Source organism: Dicentrarchus labrax, unplaced genomic scaffold (assembly GCF_905237075.1).
Source record: "Dicentrarchus labrax unplaced genomic scaffold, dlabrax2021, whole genome shotgun sequence".
Lineage (NCBI taxonomy): Eukaryota > Metazoa > Chordata > Actinopteri > Moronidae > Dicentrarchus > Dicentrarchus labrax.
In genome coordinates this window covers 14,898,463-14,917,213 of record NW_026136723.1, presented here as the reverse complement: position 1 = coordinate 14,917,213, position 18,751 = coordinate 14,898,463, and the positions used below count along the sequence as shown (strand labels likewise).

Sequence of the window (18,751 nt, the reverse complement as noted above, 5' to 3'; positions counted from 1 at the left end):
CACAATACAAGTTGTAGCTGCTGATGTGTTGCAGTTTAAGCAAATATGAATACAAAAAACACATTTAACTTGGGTGTTTATTGTACATTGTACATTGTCTTTATGGTGTACAGTAACACCCTTTTCCCTATTGTACAGACTTTCTACTCTACTGTCAGCTCATACATATGCTACAGATTAGGGTAGGCCTATGTTTAAGTAGCCCTGTAATTTAATCAATTGACATACCTTTTAAGAAATGTATAGAAACCCCTGTCAAGAAAAGGATGAACTTTAACTGACAGCAATGTGAAATGTTTGGAGGGCTTTCCAACGAAGCGAGAGCTCCTAAAATACAGGTTTCAAAGTAAGTCATGTGGATATTCTGAATATTTCTGACTTATTGCAGCTTTTATTCACTTAAAATGTAAGTTTTTCTAAATTCACAACTCACGTCTGAAAGTTTTCAGGCTACACTTTTTAGGATTAAAGTTTACCTTCGCACTTCGGCACAGAGTACACGCTGATTGAATAAGTCATTAAAAAATCTTGGGTGTAAATAGCTGGAGGCAAATCGCAGCAGACACTAATGACAGCTAACAGTCGTTAGCATAGAGTTCTGCGTCAAGCTAACGGGAGATGGCGCTATCAACGCCGGAAGTAAGGTACAATAAAGGTTTTTTTCTCTTTTTTAATATGAGGAAGTTGGTATGAGGAAACAGCAATATGAAGCGATAAGCAAATGCAAATGGTAAGCTAAATATGCCATTTCAATAGTGGCCTGGGTGAATCATGTTTTTGTAGTTATGTATTTTTCAACGGTTAAGTGAGTTAAGTTACGTTAGTTAACAAGGTAAGAAGATACTTTAAGAACTCAAAACGTATTTATTTACTGTAGTATTTATAAACATATTCATATTTGTACTTTCTGATGTCTCTCTAAATGGTCTCCCTCGTAAAACGAGTCCCCCCCCCGATACATTGTTTTATTATGAAAGGGATTACCGGAACCTGTTTAGATTTTTCCGGCTGCTTTGACACACACAGGTCAGGAGCCCAACGTGGAGGAGAGGATGTGGGTATGCTGACATCTGCAAGCCAGAGGTTTAACTGGAAGACGACCGTAGTCAAGCTGACAAACAACGGCCTTAGCAACCTCGAAGAAACTCCGAGACATGTAACTTGTTGTGAAGGTAAGCCCTAACAAGCTAACCTCGTACTTTTTTTTTTTTTTTTCCGAGAGAAGAGTGATTTTGTGGCTGTCACGTAGGTTACGTTATGTACAAAGTAGAGTTTGCTTGTTAGCGTAACCCTACTAATATGAATCCCTCACTTCCTTGCCTGTTCACCAGTAAGAGTCACACCGTTTAAGTCGGCGCTGGGGTGTTTGACGACGACGACGACGCTTGCTGCAGACTTTAATAATGAACTGTAGGTGACTATTTAGCTATTAATAGTTTGTCGTAGATTTCTCTTTCGAAAGTTGAGATTTGTCATTATTCTTCTGGGTCACTGGTGCACGTTTGTCCGAGATTTTACCCTCTCTGCTGTTTAGAAACCCCAATTGTTATCCCAACATTGATTTCCTTTGACGTACGAGGATGGACCTGTTGGTGAACTGTGACTGTTTTCACTCTTCAGTCTGTTATTTTCCTCCCAACACCTGTGAAACACATTTCCCTCATGAATCTGACAGAGAGAAGACAATGTCCTAAAGATCAAAGTGAGATCAGTAGATAGGCCGTAGTGTCTGACATATCACACCGCATAGATATGGTGGTTACACTTTTGCTTTCATGAAGGAGCTTTTTTTTTTTTTTTTTTTTTTTTTTGGCATCCCCGTTTGCTCAAGTGAAGCAGCATTTGGCAAAAGCTCTCTGTTTTATAGCGCAGTTCAAGTCTGTTTGGGTTTATTTGGGCGTGTGTCAGAGCCCTTGTGATGAAAAGAAATCACCATGCAGCTTTTAAGTTAAGCCCCTCATCACTCATCAGAGCCTGGCTCCTTTTAAAAAAAAAAAAAAACCTGCTGCTGCTGTCAGTGATGTATACACAGACTGTCACCAGCAGAGATGTTTGTCTCGTTGATCCTTTCTTATAGGTTTTGTACAAAGTGAAATGGACCAACCGGTGGTGTTGTTGCAGAGAGAGACTTCTTTTCTTATAACCTGTTCCACTGGTGTTTGTTGGGTATTGCACATTACCGTAACAATATACGCATTACAGCTATGTGTCCTACTTTTCCTGACTGGCTGATGAGGAAATGAGCCATGCGTTGCACATTATACAGAACAGACTGCTCATTCCGTACTAACCATGGAGAGCAACTCATGTGCCACACAGTCCACTTCAGTGCTGACATCTGAGAATCAAGTGACTCCCAACATCAAGCCTCGTTTGTTTCGTCTGTAAAACATAAATTATTGACCCATCTTTTTCATCACGCTCTATTTTTAAAGTCTTGTTAGCGTGACGGGGTGAAACATGCACCACAGATTGCAGCTTTGGGAAGCAAATTCAAACCTTATCCCTTTTTTTGTTTGTTTCATTCCCTCTCAGCCAAAAAGTGGGACAGGATTTAAGCTGCATCTTAGGCCTCCGTCGCCTCCTGCTCGTTCCAAACAGCTCCCCACTAAGGCTATCAGATTCAGAGAGAGTGGAAGGTGTGATGGACAGCCAATAAAGGGGGGTTTTGTCTGCAGGCGTCTCCATTTTGTAACCTCAGGACTCCAGAGTCCTCTGGCCGGGGCCCAGACTGGAGTGAAAGGACTGTGCTGCTGCCTTGAAGGAGTCGCAGTGGAAATTGAGTTTCCTCTGTACCATAGATATATAGACTCTCACGTGGCACTTTGCACACATTCCTTTCACTTTCATTTGACAGCATTTTCTCTGAAGCGTCTTAAAGTCAAGCTGTTCTCAGAATTTTAGCACAACTAGGAATTAACCATCATTGTGTTTGGTGTGAGGAAGTGGGAAGGACAGTGTGTGTGTGTGTGTGTGTGTGTGTGTGTGTGTGTGTGTGTCTGTCTGCGCATCAGTATTGCTGCTAAGCCTGGCTGGCACTGCCTGGCACTTGTGTAAATGGCACCCTGCTCTAATATTAATGCAACACAATTATGTGATTACATTCAATTCAGTGTCAACATAGCAAAGTGGTCTGTTTTTACTGCAGCACTCTTTCAAATCTTGGCATGCTAAGCTTGTCTGTCAGACACAAATGTCTAAATTGCTGTCTTTGTGTGTCTACAAACCCAGCTTAATCCTGTGTTTTTAAATCAGAAAAAAAGGGATCTATCCTCGTGCAAATATCCCACCCTTTGTTTTTGGGCAACTACTTTTTTTTTTATAGCTCAGTGGAGGGGAATGGAAATATTAAAATAAAGAACATTTCGAAAAGTCTGATTCTTAATCAAAATGTAAACAAAAGGCTAGCTTAGACCTGACTGTTTGATTACTGTCACCCTGTTTTTGAGATATGAGTAATCTTTGATATAAAGATATCGTGCAAGCGCTGGCTATGCTGTGGTTGCTTGTGCTCAAGCACAAATGTGATTGCTACACATCTGCTGACAGTGTGATTCATCAGGACAACATTGTTCAGAAGATATCACTTTTGTAGCTTAAAGGGATCATTCTTGGGGGAAAAAAAAAAACATCAGGTGATTTGGTGGACTGACATGAACAAACATGAATTGACTGATCTCACATGACATCTAAAAGTTGGGAAAATGTGCAGCACAGTTTGGGTAAAAAAACTCCTCCTTATTTACGACTCACTGTTATGCAACGTGACTTAAACTGCACTGTGTAATGAAGTTCATCAGGTTAATGCATCTCTCATTGGAGTGTATCACAGACTCAATTTATTCAGCACATTACTGTACCGTGCGCCACAGTTCAGCCTCTTCCATCTTTGCAATTTGTTTTTAATGAGCATCTTAATGCAACCCTGAGCCAGCGATTATATTTCTGATGTTGGTGTTGATTACTACTGGTCTGGTCTGTTGGAGGGGTGTCTTTGGGGCATTTGTGAATTTGGAGGCAGACACTATCTTTGTTGGATGTAAGTGTTTAGGTGAGTAACTTAACTTAATTGTGAACGGATTTATTACTCCTTCTAATGGGGAGAGCTTTGATTAAAGAGCTCAGTGTAAATCTCCTCCTGTCGCTGGTAGTTACTTGCTGCCACGGTTGGATTTTTCACACAAAACCTACACTTTCTTTCCCTCTCCATTTAGTGTTTCTGTCATGTAATATGAAAATCTCCATGATCATGTTTTTTTAATCTCATTCTGTGTCTCTTTCTGTTCTCCAGAGACTTTGTGTCCTGTCGGGCACCCCGAATCTCAGCCGGTCCCGGTGCCTCCCTGGGGCTTTCTGTCATGAGGGGGCGTTGCTCTCGAAAACTGGGCATGCTGGCCAAGGCTGGCTTCCTGCTGTGGCTGCTGTGGCTGGGCTACGTCCTGTTAGCACGCTCCTCTGTCCCTTCCTCCTCCTCCTCCGCAGACGAAGAAGACGAGGACCACAATCTTGTGGCGAGACAGCTCTCCATAGAGGAGAGCGGGGCTGATGGACAGCTGGCTAGACCCCTCTACATCAAGTCACCACCAGACAGCAATGCACATGGGGAGTGGGGTCGGGCCACGCACCTCAACCTCAGTCCTGAAGAGAAGAAACAGGAGCAGGACAGCGTGGAGCGCTACGCCATCAATATCTATGTCAGTGATAAGATTTCCCTCCACCGGCACATCCAGGACCACAGGATGAATGAGTGAGTAGAGCAAAAAGGCATCCTAAACAGGAAGTCAGAAGACTAATGTACTATAACAGCCTAAGTTGACTAAATTTGTTTTCTAGCAAATCACTTGTTTTTTTTATGGCTTGCTATTTTCTTTTCCAAAACATATTTGTATCTCTGGCCTTGAACGCTGCATGGGGCTGATAGCTATACTACAACTGTGTCAGGGATGAATTACTCAATAGAGATTAAGTTGAGCTCTTTACTGGAATCAGTTTTCCACTGACAGTTTAAAACAAGGATGAAGGCTCTTGTGATGCATTGCAGGGCTTATTGAAGCTGGTGTAAGCAGCTCTCTGCCTGAATGGATTTATTCCATCCAGAGTTATTGTCCACAGCTATTCTCTACTCAGCCTCTGTAATGAAACACAGAGAGTATGATGTCTTTTATTAGTAGTTTCTCCTTCCACATTTGCCTCATCTCTTACTGGCTCCCATCCCCTAATGAAACCCAGATGTGATATCCATCAATGTAGCAGGAACCATCATTTGTGTATGAAACATATGTTTGTGTTAAATGAAGTATCCCAGTTGAGCATATTCTCTTTAGCAGTGGATTTATGATTACATCAAAGGATGCAATAAGCATTAAGCATGTCATGCTTAATTGTCCAAATTGGTTGAGTCCAACAGACAGAAAAATGTATCACAGAGGTCGCTCCTGTGAAACTGGAACAGACCATTTTAAGAGCGAGATGCCTGCATATCCAAAGGTGGACTGATAAGATGCTTTGATCTTCTCATTGGAATGAGGAAACTCCAAGACGGATAACGTTTGAACAAGAAATACTTCTCCGTCAACCGTCATGTTGCTTTTTTGACGGGCCTTCTACTGGCAGGGTGACATTCTTGACAATTACAATTGTTTTTTCTTTGCCTGCCATCTTTTGGTGGGTGACTAGCTGTGCACCTGACACAAGTGGGAGTAGACTCACAGTAAGGAAGAAGTTAGCAGGGAGGAAGTGGCGTGCAGAGCTTATGTGACACAGTGGTGCGCTGTGCTATTTTTGCATGAACAGATTCTATTCATAAGCTTAAAGTCTTGTGGGTGATATGTCAACTGGTTTAAGTTTTTTATAAGTGTACATATAGCTGAGGTGACCCAGCATATGACTCAGTCAGTCATTATGGGGTGTTACACGTGAAGTGTGTAATTCTTCACAGATATAAGTTAACCTATAGTTAATGCGCCTTCTTGTTGTCAAGCTGTCCCAAGTGCATTACCATTTCTGTTTGGCTTTTTGCTTAGCAACAATGTAAGCAAATGCGTTATGTCCTCCCAGGCTTATTTATTTTAAGGTGGTGTGTATACGCTTGTTGCAGTTGTGCAACTTCTCTATAGTTACATCATTTTCCTCCTGGGAGCAGGTTTTGTGGCAGATTCACTTTGTAATTCTCTCTCCATCATTAAAGTGTTGCAGCACGATGAACATGGTTGCCTTTTGAAGGAAGGGAAACAGATTATTTGATTGCTTGTGACTAATGCTAGGGCAAAACATATTTGTTCTTGTCCCAGCTGACTTCCAACAGCGTCACTGTTGTGGGTAGAGCCTCTGCCTCTAGGTAATTCAGCCTGTGCCAGAGGTTGCAGTCTCAGTGTTGTATGCCACTGATTCATAAAAATTCAGCCCACAGTTTCTCTTTCTCACGTTCTCTCTCTCTCTCTCTCTCTCTCTCTCTCTCTCTCTCCATGCCTCCTTGTTCTCATCCCCCCAGTTTCCAGTTTTTCACTTTAATTTTCATCCAGTGTCGCCCCGTTTCCTCTCTGTGTTCTCCTTTCTTCGTCTCTGTTTGTTCAAGTTTCTGTGTTCTCTCCCAGAGCACTGCTGTGGTATGTTGCTCACTGGTGTGATACCCTCCCCACCCCCATCCATATTTCTGCAGCTCTTTATTGTTTTAATGACTGCCATCTGGATTAAGACCAGACACCTCCCACTGCCGCAATAGTTGCTGAAGCCGCTCTGACCGTATGAAAACATCATTTTGTGCTTGTATGAGTCCATCTAGGGTGCTGTTGTGTTTTTTGTAAATATGTACTGTACATGTGTGCTATTGCCTGCGTCAACTGTGTATGTCTCTCCCCCACCCACACACACACACACAAACATACCTCAGATGCCGAAGTAAGAAGTTCGACTACCGGCGTTTACCCACCACCTCTGTGATCATAGCCTTCTACAACGAGGCCTGGTCCACCCTGCTGAGAACTATTCACAGTGTCCTGGAGACCACGCCTGCCATCCTGTTGAAAGAGATCATCCTCATTGATGACTACAGTGACCGAGGTCTGACCCTCTACACTAACTACATTTTTGTGTGTAAAAAAAAAAAAAAAAAAAAAAAGTCTTTTAAGCCCAGAAGCAAACAGGTCTGACAGTCTTGGCCTAGTTTATTAAAGCGGACTAACCAGATTTCAGTTGTGCTTAGATTTCCTCACATTGACATTGTACAAGAGAACGAGTGAAGCAGGACTCTGCTGAATATAGAGAAAAGATTCTATCTATGGATCAGTGAATTGATTGAAAAGATAATGCCTCCGGATAGTTCAGAATACGAAACATCCGAGTCTGGACACATTCCTTTAATGACACGCAGGCTTTGATTCATTTGTGATCATTTTTAAGGGTAATCATTAATAAATAAGCAAATTCTTGGCAAAGTAATTGCAAATTATTTGTCCCATTCCCTGTCAGTCTCTGCTCTCATTCTGTGTGAATATGAGGTTTTGTTTTGATTGCAGACTCATTTTTCCAGCCCATTTTAGATTGAACTGCAGACAGGCAGGCAAAACCAGAAGTATTGCATGTCTTGAATGTAGCTGTACAGTGTTAGCATCCATGTGACATAGGTATGAGCAGTATATGTGACAAAATAGTCTCAACTCAAAGTTCCACTTACTAGCTTTTCTGAGCTTCTGAGCACATTTTGTGGTCTTCATTAGCAAATGGAATATGGACCGATTTCTGCAGACCCATGCTAACTCAGAGAATGATTATTTTTTTTCCGAAACTGGATATAGGAGTAGCTTGATGTCCATCTGTCTTAATGGAATTAGTATTCTTTCCCAGCTAGTCTAGTCTGTGTATCGGAGACATTACACCATAATGATTACTTCAGTGTGCACTGAGCTGCCCTGACATCATTTCCTCTCCTCTGACCACCCCGACCAAATGCAATGCTAGACATGCCACTCCCCGACCAGAACGGTTACTGCAGACAAGACAGGGACTGCAGGACTGACAGCTTTCTCTCATGTTTCCAACCTGGTTGAACAGGGTCTAGCAAACCAAGCCTTGTGTTGACCTTAAGTGTCCTTAGGCCATGAAATGTGTGTTAATGCCTGATATATAAAAACCTGATACTGAAATGTACAATATAATAATTCTCTCATCAGCAAGTGTTTTAATGTAATGTTAGTGGTTAAACCTGCTTTAAACTTTAATTGAGTCTAAGCCACACTCATCAACCCAGGGGAAGGCAGCCATTTTAAAGGTCCAGTGTGTAACATTTAAGCGGCAGAAATAGAATCTAATATTCATAGCTATGTTTTCATATAGGAATCGTTATGTTTTTGTTACCTTATTATATCTACAGACGCTGCGGGTTGCCTTTCATGTAGTCCTCCATGTTAATCACAGTAGCCCAGAAGGGACAAACCAAACACTGGCTCTAGATTAGAAAGTGGTTTTCTAACATATTATCCATAACAATCTTTATAAGCCACTGGAAGTGCCTGTGTATCTCCTAATGATGGTTTGATGTTTTTTCTGTCCTATGAAAAACAGGCTACCTGAAATCCCAGCTAGCTGACTACATCAGCAATCTACAACGCGTGCGGCTCATCCGCACCAACAAGAGGGAGGGTCTGGTCCGGGCACGACTCATTGGTGCCACCTATGCTACGGGTGATGTACTCACATTCCTTGATTGCCACTGTGAGTGCGTCCCTGGCTGGATTGAGCCTCTGCTAGAAAGGTGTGTTGACCACATTAGATGCGTAAGAGCCTTCTTAAAATAAACCCAAAGAAAATTTGTATGCACTCCACCTGAATACAGATCAAAACTGGAAGCAATACCAAATACTAAACCAGAGTTTCATATATTTTTCTTTTTTCCCTCTCTCTGTTTCGTTCTGCATGTTATCGGTCATGCTTTTTGTTTAGGATTGGTGAGAATGCCAGTACCATCGTGTGCCCTGTGATTGACACCATTGACTGGAACACCTTTGAGTTCTACATGCAAACGGATGAGCCAATGATCGGAGGTTTTGACTGGAGACTCACCTTTCAGTGGCACTCAGTCCCTGAGGTGGAACGCAGGAGGCGCAAGTCTCGCATTGACCCCATCAGGTGACAGCATGATACTTCAGAAGGTCTACTCTCATGGGAGATCACATTATCAGATTGGCACCAGTACCAGTGTACAGCTCTGCTCACAATAATACACCTCTCACTGCTAATTTGTCACTCTACGTGTTATATTACTTTATTACTTAGTTATTACATTTCCACTTCAGTTCCATGGGAAATGACGTAAGCTATCATGTGGGAATGGGAATACAAAGAGCAACTTCACACAAAATCTTGCTCTCACTGACCTCTATGAGTTGAAAAGTCTGTTGTACTTTATGTGGCCTGTTGTGCCGGTGAACACACCCAACCGGATGCATGATGTTTGCATTTAGCGTTGTGAAATCATGACAAGGTGTGGGCAGAACACAGCACCACAAGCGTGATTATTAGCTTAGGTTTGGTTACTCTTTAACCACTCCTACTTCCTCGACATTGCTGTCGTTCAGAGGTTATAGCGAGGTTAGAGTGAAGATATGAAACTACCTCAACTAAGTCATCCATTGGTGCCAACCATGTCATTGTAACTTGTTGGGAAGAGGACAAAATAACGCTCCAAAGTTAGGGTAAACTGTCTATTTTCAAAGGGTCCCCTTGACCTCTCACCTCAATATATCTGAATGAAAATTGGTCCTATGGGTGCCCACGAGTCTTCCCTTTACATACATGCCCACTTTATGCTAATCCCATGTATCCCATTGCATGCAGAATATTTCTTATTTTCACCTAGTGTATTTGAATATTTTGGCATACTGAGGTCCCTAAAGACTATGACTTGAATTGTTTAACTTGGGTATGCTAGGAAAGCTGATACTCTTGTGGATTCAGTGAGTCCAATTGTATTTATTTATCCACTTCATTGTAGTGAGACCATTTTTGAAACCTGACCTTCTTGAGACCTCACTGTATAAAATTACTTATTGTTACCAGGATAATCACAGCCTCGTGAAACTGCACAATCACAAACTGAGAGCATTCAGAGGATATATGGCTTTACTAGGTATTTAGACAATAAGTGGGTTTCTGAGCAATTTCCAGAACAGAAGCCTTCCAATCACTGAATAATACAGTTATTACAGAAATCTCCAAATGTCTGAAGGTTTTGATTCTGTTGTGTTCTCAATGTGGTATTTGTTACATTTTTTGTGAATTCTCAAGTTGTCAAAATGGTTCAATCTTGCATCAGATCTGCTGTGTAACAAATGGTATCAACCCAAATATTGCTGCAACAACTTATGAGACAAAATTGAGCATGGAAATGACAATCATACACTTCCCTCATAATGCTCTAAGCCCCTATACACTCTAAACTTTCAAAACTTAATTAGCTGCCTAACCAAAACACAATCTTGATTACAGATATATCACTAGATATACTTGATCAACAGGGATGAAAGCTCAATCTCAAATTAATCTTCAAGTTCCCAGCTTTCAGATAATGCACACCACTTCTATGTGGCATATACTGTTGACTTGCTATCTCCTCCTTAAGATCCCCTGTCCCCTCTCTGAAAAAAAAAAGACAAAAATTGGTCTATGGGAAGGGTGGAGTTGAAAAGGTTAAAGGCTTCTTTTAATAAGGTGGAGTATTAAGACAGTTGAGTAACTACATTTGTTTTGGATCAAAAAAAGGCCATCATTGTTTCTGTGGGAGGGGATGGGAATGTAGGGTTGAAAATAACCATTATATAGTCACCTTATTGTCACTGTTTCTCCCAGGTCTCCGACAATGGCAGGTGGATTATTTGCTGTGAGCAAGGCCTACTTTGAGTACCTGGGCACATATGACATGGGAATGGAGGTGTGGGGAGGAGAAAACCTGGAGCTCTCTTTCAGGGTGAGTTCAGTTCTCCTTCAATGCAGACCACAGAGCAGACACACTACTTTACCACTGCGGTGCCACTTAGCAATATGAGACCAGCTTTTAGAAATGTAGGGAAAGAGTGACTAACCAAAATCCCTTACTCACAGACAGAACATCCATTGACTCAGTTTGTTTGTTACCATGATAAAGAGTACCCAGAAACATCAATGAATTGAGGTTTACTGACATTTCATTACCACAGAGAATGTTTCTTTCATAGCCCGTGATCCTTTCATTCATCCAGTCAGTGGGTAGCTGATGTGAGAGAGACACATGTCAGTGTCAGATCACAGTCAGCCATGGCAGCTGAGACTGCAGCCTGATATTGGCTGATGCCTTGTTGTGACGTTGGTGTCACTTTTCACTTGTTTGCGTCAATCAAATTGGCACAGATTTTAGGCTAAGTGTGAGTTTGTAGCAGGAGCATTCAAGGGTAAGCAGTGTAAATAGTGTGTGCATGATTTATTGTGTGTATGTGGTTTCAGTGTGAAGACGAATTGGCTGTTCCCCTGAGCGATGCGTTATGCATGTGGAAATAAAAATGCCTCTCGCTGGGACTTTTTTCCATACATAATTTATGTGTAGTGAATTGGTTTTCAACCCTTTTTTTTTGAGTGCTAAAAAGATATGGTGGAGGGGTAAAGTGCCTGGTGAATTAAGATGGAAGGGACTGCCATTTAATGGCTGTTTGGCTATGGATATATGATAATGATTTTGCCTCGTGTAATTGGAACACATCTCATTCAAGTATTAGAAACGACTGTTAACAACGTTTCATTCTTTAGGGATGTTGTTTTATCCTTTTTGTTTTGTTCCATGGTGGAAGATCAAGCAATTACACAATGCAAATGTATGCCGTAATTCAGAGCTGTTTTCCAAACATTATGACTCACAAGAAGCAGGGGTTGAATTTTCATGGTGAGATAGAAGGTAAAGAGCATGCAGCTTTGTTCTTCATTCAGAGAGGATTTCTATCATAGCACCAGTCACCACAAACATTATCATTCTGTCTGTATTATGGTTTGTATCCTCCTTCAAACAGACATTTAGTTTTTCCTATGTATAAAATGTAATACATGCCCAAGGCCTGATCCCATCAAACAGATTTATTGCTAATGACTCTTGTTTGTCAATTTGAAAGATTTACTATTTTCTACCCACAAATTAACCTACAATAAATCTGCTAGCAGATGAGTCACTTGAATGACAGACCATCGTGCCAAAGTTCACCGATAATTGTGACATATCACACATGGTGTACAATAGACAATGTACTTGGTTAATGATAACCATATCTGTGCTGATTCTCTGATTCTGGCTTCCATTATTCTTTATTTGTCAATATTTAATCGTGTAGCAGGGTATATATAAACATATACTGTGTGCAGGGATTGGGCTTTGGGAGTATCATTCAACCACAAACATCTAGAATTATGCAGTTAAAGGAAACTCGTATATGGTATGTCATGTGTTTATCACCCCTCAGGTGTGGCAGTGTGGGGGCAGCCTGGAGATTCACCCCTGCTCTCATGTGGGCCATGTCTTCCCTAAAAAGGCCCCTTATGCACGGCCAAACTTCCTGCAGAATACCGTACGAGCTGCAGAGGTTTGGATGGACTCCTATAAACAACACTTTTACAACAGGAATCCCCCGGCCAGAAAGGTAGGACAGCTACAAATGAAAAGAACCAAGTTTTTAAACAGTACATCAAGCTAGGCGTGCTGTTTAAATGGTGCTATTATGAGGAATGCAAGAAGCTAACCTTGGAATACTCTCCGAATCATATTTGGACAAATACATTCTCTAGTCACTGAGCTCTGGCTTAGTTAGCCTGTTACAGACTTGTTTTTCATTCAGCTTGTACTAACCTGAAGCACTGCTGTAATGCCATGTTACACCTGGCAGCAGCATGTTAATATGGTACAGAGAGTAGCTTACCTTTGATGTAAGATATAGATGTTTAATATGGTATGACTCACCTGTCTAGGTGTCAACATATGATGAAACACTGTCTGTCTGACTGGGTCAGTTGTATGCACGAGAGGGCGTGCACGAGTGTGCGTGCGGTAACGCGTGCCCGTGTGCATCTCAGGTTCTGAGTATTGGGCTTCATCAAAATTTCATGTATCTCAGTTTCACCTATCTGAAAAAAAAGTACATTATTAATGTCAGGGATCTTTGATCAAACAATAAATTACCTGGTCAAGGGGAGATTGAACACAGCACTGCCAGACCAGATCACCAGCTCCAAAGCTATTACACTGCTGTCATAATATATTAGCAGACTACAGAGCTATCAACAGTAATATTGCTTTGGAATAGTACAAAATTCTGTTTTTATTAAGTCAATTTAGTTACTTATATTGATTTATGATTTTCAAATAGATGAATGACAACTTCACTGTCTTCCTGATTTATTGTTAAAATAAGTTACCATACCTGCACAACACCTACCATTAAATTTTTAACGTTTGTATCCTGGTTTGGAGATTTATTGTAGAATGGTTGTTGTTGCCAGCAGCGGATTAAAAAACATCTAACATCTTATTTATTGGTTTGCTCGTTTATTTTAGAGACTGCATTCCTTCGTTGTTTATCTCAGCAACATTGTCTGTGTATTCTGATCTCGAAACACTAGCTGGAAGCACAGTAGTACATTTGTGACTGAAAATGTTAAGCATCTGTGAGAGCCAGTAGTTACATTCCACCCTCAGACAGTGCAAAGATATAAGGTGTGTGAATGTTCTGGACTTTGAGTTGCTTAAGGTGGCGTTCCCCACCTCAGCAAACACGGCTATCTCAGTGCAACCAATCAGCTGCTATTTGCTTTCCTGGTGATGTTGTTATGCTGTTGGCTGTGGAGACTTCTGTGTAGGATTCAGCCGTCATATCCAGGATGTAAATGTTTACTTTTATGGTGTGACTGTTTTTTTTTTTTTTTCTCAAATTTTGCCTTTAATTAGGCGTATCCTTAATAAACGACAGCATCCTCTCCTGTTAGATTAATATAACTTCTATGTAAAGATTTTCAGACACAATCTTGGAAGGATAACTTATTCATTGTGTACTTACTTTACAGGAGACCTATGGTGATATCTCAGAGCGGCTGCTGCTGAGGAAGAGGCTGAAATGCAACAGTTTTGACTGGTATTTGAAAAATATCTACCCTGAACTACATGTACCTGAGGACAGGGTGGACTGGCATGGGGCTGTAAGTGTCTACTATCCATATCTGTATTCCATTATTTATCCTGTATCCAGCCTAGTTGTGTTTTGCTTTCTTAATTCCATCTGTTCTGAGTCTGAAACTAGATGCTATAAAGTGGCATGATATGGGAAAGTCCTGTTGAAAGTAAGAAGGCTGAACTAAGACAAACAAAGGCTTTGAAACCCATTTGGACTGGGATCAAGACCATTATAATCCAGACGCCTGTGAAGTAAAATTTGTTGTACAAAATTCTTGGTTGGCTTTAAAATGATTAAATTTCAGCCACCACAATGTAACCATTGCGTCGGTAGAAGAACGAACAAACAAACTTGTTGCCACTTGTTTCACCCTGACAACAGTGAAGTCACATGTTATATGTAACAAGGTAATTTTCCCAAAAATCTTGAATGATATTATTATCTAAAATCTGTATACAAGCCTACAGTACCAACAATGACAACTTCCTCAGAGGTATAAATACTGGCTTTTTGAAATGAAAGCATGTGAAAGGGAAAAAAGAAAGAAAGGGGTAAAGTATTTCATATTGATTTCTTAATAGTATTCTATTTGTGGAAAATAAGCAAACAGCAGGAAAAAGTCTGTTTTTGTTTATAAATCGGGCCTGAATTTTCCCTGCTTCAGTGGTGCTGTTCTGTTCTGTGACCTTACAGTCTGACCTTCCCCACAGGAGCCAATAAAGCGCATTGTTTTAATTTCTATTGATATTTTTATTGTTCTCCTCCTGCCAGGTGCGGAGCTCAGGGATACACTCGGAGTGTCTGGACTACAACGCTCCAGAGCACAGTCCCACAGGCGCACACCTTTCTCTTTTTGGCTGCCACGGCCAGGGAGGCAACCAGGTAGGTGCATTTCACACTTTTATTCCGTCTTTCTCCATCTCTCTCGTGCACGTATTCTCTCCTGTCACACTCTCGCAACCTCTCTTGGCCCAGTGGGAGATGTATCTTGAAATGTCAATGCTTTCTGCTAACCCCTAAAACGAGCTGCCACAGTTGATTCACACCAGAAAATTGCTCTCTGCTGGTGTGTCCAGCATGACTTGAATGTAATGAAGGGAGAAGTTAGTTTGGCATTGTATCCACATATACCCACAAATATCTCACAATTGAATCACTGGTACTTTCAAACTGAATGCCTGCCAACTCTAGTGATGGATGGTTTAGCAACTGGCAGATTATTTGTCTGTGAGGATGTATATTTAATGTCGCAGTCAGACAATAGGCAGAGCTCCATTCTGTGAATCTCCAACCTGCTTGATATCTCTGATTACCTGACTGATGCACCGCATCAGGTGTCCCCAGTCACAAAAAGCACCATGTGTGAGTGAAAATCAATGTTTCAATGGCTCCCTGCTGAAACAAAAACCTGAGGGCCCTTCACCGCCTCCCTCCTGCTCCCCCTTCCCTGGCCCACATAAGAACCACGTTCCATTTTAAAAGATACATGAGCCTTGCAGGCAGGATGAATGGCACAGCCTGCGTAAATAAGTTTGAAGCCAGACACAGGGGCCCCGTGTGAGTCTTTTATTAGAAACAACCATTATGGGCCCTGAAGCACCTGAAAGATGTATGAGATGTGAAGGGAAGGATGGGGAAGTATGAAGATTGATTACCTGACCCTCCGTTTACGGGTAGCCCAGGGAGTGTTGCATCTTTTGTCCCATTTGGCCTGGATATTGAAATGATACCAGAGGAGGAGAGGAGTTGGGTTTGTGTTCACGTCTGGTTGATCAAGAGCGCCAAGTCTTCACTGATGAGATCCCTCGACACACACTCAGACACGCCATGCGATGGTAGCTTAGCCAGGACTTGATCCCACAGCAGAGTAAGAGGAAAACATCCTGTAATCCTAGTTAAAAAAAAACAAAAAAAAAACATGCCAAACTGCACTACTGTGCTGGTTGAAAGGCCTTCTTAATAAAGAAGAGAGATTAAGATCGAAAGACAGATGTACCAAAACAACTGGAAAGGAGGCAGAGCAGTGTTTTAATCTCAAGAGACTACTGCTTGTTTGTTTGTTTTCTTCCAATGTCATTTTCATTTCATGACAAAGAAACATATTCAAGCTGTGTATACACAGAGCAAATAACCACACCTGTCTTCTCCTCCAGTACTTTGAATACACGTCTCAAAAGGAGATCCGTTTCAACTCGGTGACAGAGCTGTGTGCTGAAGTACCCGAGGGACAGACCTCCATCGGGATGAGGCACTGCCCTAGTGATGGGGAGCTCAAACCCCCCAGTATTGTTTGGGAGTTCAGAAAGGTAGGGGGTCACATACAAGTACACCCCAGGTACCTATTATTCTACACATTCTTATCCTATCTCTAAACTTTCTCCTTAAAACCATTTAGGACGGGACTATCTACCACCCTCACTCAGACATGTGTGTGACAGCCTACCGCACAACAGAGGGCCGCACGGACGCCCAGATGAGGCGGTGTACCCCCGGAGACAAAAACCAGCAGTGGAAGTTTGAGTGGTAGAAGGAGGAGGAGAGAAAGTAGCAGGAAACCTCAAGTGACCTTGTTTTACCATAGTGCAATTATTACAGTGGATGTCTTCTGCGCTGCTCCCAATTCTCTCGCTCTCCATGTTTGCACTCCATTTTAATGGGAATGGCGAGCAAATAAAAGGTGGTGAAAGAAAGTCACTTTAAGCCAATGATTCACCCAATTCAGCGCTTTTGTACCCATGTGAATGACTGAATAAGTGCAGATTGTGGCGGAGTGAATGATAATTGCAAGGAGAGGTTTATTTGGTCTTTTTCTGTGGAGACCTGCTGAACTTGAGACTTTTACTTTTCGTTTTGCTTTCATCCAAGTGCCTCTGCAACCAAAATGGAGTCCAGCGCACATCTTGAAGTGTCATTATTGTCATGTGTTCTTTTGATCTATTGCAACAACTTGAAAGCAGCGAAACTGATTTGACTGTCCAGCATATATTAAAGAAGAAGTGCCTTTCAACAAGATAGGAGACAGAGTATTTCCTAAAAAAACTACATGCAAAATCACGTTGCACTACAGAATGCTACCTTAATGTGCAATCAATATTAATTATTATTGTTAAATCCTCATGTGATGTTGTTGTAGTTGTCAAAAAGTAACAAATTTAAAGAGGTGCTGCTCAAAGAAAACGTGCCAGGAATGTAAGTTCAGCAGCATTTTTTTTTTTGCCCCAAACCAGCTGCTTCCTAACATGCTCCATCATGTGAGAGGAAAACGGGGGGGGAGAGAGCGCTGCAGTCATACTAGACTGCTTCTCACTTCTGTCTCTTGTTTGTGGAGCCAGTTTCATGCTAGAATGCTGCCTGAACAAGACTTGAAGCATTCATTAAGCATTTGTACTAAGTGCAATTTGCCCCAGAGGGCTCAGTGAGTTGACAGGAATGTTGTAATCTATTCTTCCCTTTCCCATGTAAAAATTAAGAATACCTTCGAAATCCAACTGTCACTGTGCCTTTGAAAAGGTCGTCGTCCTAAAAAGAACGCGTTTGTGCCGAAATGAAATGTGCCAGTGGATGTCAAATGTATTTAGAACATTTTTAAAATGCTAAAGGCTAAAACAACACTGGCTTGATGCACTTTCTATTTAGACACAAAAAGTCTTAAAGGTAGCGCCTGTTTAATTTAATCCTTCAGCTTGGCTGTGCCAGACTGTTTGTTAAGACTCCTGTGTGTAAACTGTACTTGAAAAGACATCCAAAATTCTCCTGTTTTGTTTTTTTTTCCACTGAAGACCCTGTTGGTGTTTCAAATAGGATTCAAGGACCAAGAGACGCAACTGTTGTTGAAATGTTTGTTGAATAGCAGCTGTATTTGCTGAAGACTGCTTAAAACAGAGCAGTGTTTGGTGTCTGTGGTCCTTTGACTTATTGAATATGAGATATTCATACTAGTCAATGGATACAGTGGGTAAACATATAAGATGACTCCTGTTTTGTGTTAACTTTTGTAAATAATGTTTTGTTTAAGGGACCAGAGTGGGACAGTGCTACCATAAAGCACATTTTAAAACTACTGATAATGCAAAAGGGATGATGATTACTTGATATGAAGGAAAAGGGTGATTGAAATGGGATTGATGTTTAAAGGAAGATTACAGTTGTTGGGATGATTGAAAAAATAAAAAAACTAACAACAGATGCACGTTGTTGTTTTCTTTGTTTCTGTCTCAGCTCTGCACACTGTGAGTCGTACAGTTAAACTGTCAGCAATACTAAAGTAAAAGCTTTTATTTAATTTATTTTTTTCAAATCAGTGCCACATACAATAAAAGAAAAAAACTAAGCTGTGGCTGGTTCATTTCTTGTGACTTTCTATTGTGTTAAAGATTGAACAACAACATTAATTTACTAAAGGCTGAATCTGCCACAGCCAGAAGGGGATTAAAGCATTCACTGTCATTTCGCGCCACCTACTGGTAGGATAGCAAATAACACTGAAAACTAACTGCAGTCCATAGCACACTGGCCACAGGGTCAAGGTCAGGAGAAGAATTTAAATTGGTGATGGCAGGTGAAAACCCATGAGACCA

General features: G+C 41.3%; 1 protein-coding gene across 4 annotated transcripts; it reads left to right on the top strand.

Annotated features, from left to right (window-relative positions):
* Window positions 1-278: 278 nt before the first annotated feature.
* On the top strand, window positions 279-18,359 carry poc1bl (POC1 centriolar protein homolog B (Chlamydomonas), like). Of its 4 annotated transcripts, none has more exons than XM_051390187.1 (13): window positions 279-346; window positions 1,027-1,172; window positions 1,332-1,410; window positions 4,292-4,747; window positions 6,890-7,059; window positions 8,560-8,749; window positions 8,938-9,123; window positions 10,843-10,960; window positions 12,474-12,650; window positions 14,068-14,199; window positions 14,946-15,056; window positions 16,328-16,480; window positions 16,570-18,359. In XM_051390187.1, exons 1-13 carry the CDS (start codon window positions 294-296, stop codon window positions 16,699-16,701), a joined length of 2,103 nt encoding a protein of 700 aa, XP_051246147.1. In that variant the 5' UTR covers window positions 279-293; the 3' UTR covers window positions 16,702-18,359. The 4 variants fall into 4 exon arrangements, with proteins under 4 accessions (XP_051246147.1, XP_051246148.1, XP_051246149.1 ...); XM_051390188.1 differs by lacking the exon at window positions 279-346 and adding an exon at window positions 675-730; XM_051390189.1 differs by lacking the exon at window positions 279-346 and adding an exon at window positions 716-832.
* Window positions 18,360-18,751: the final 392 nt, after the last annotated feature.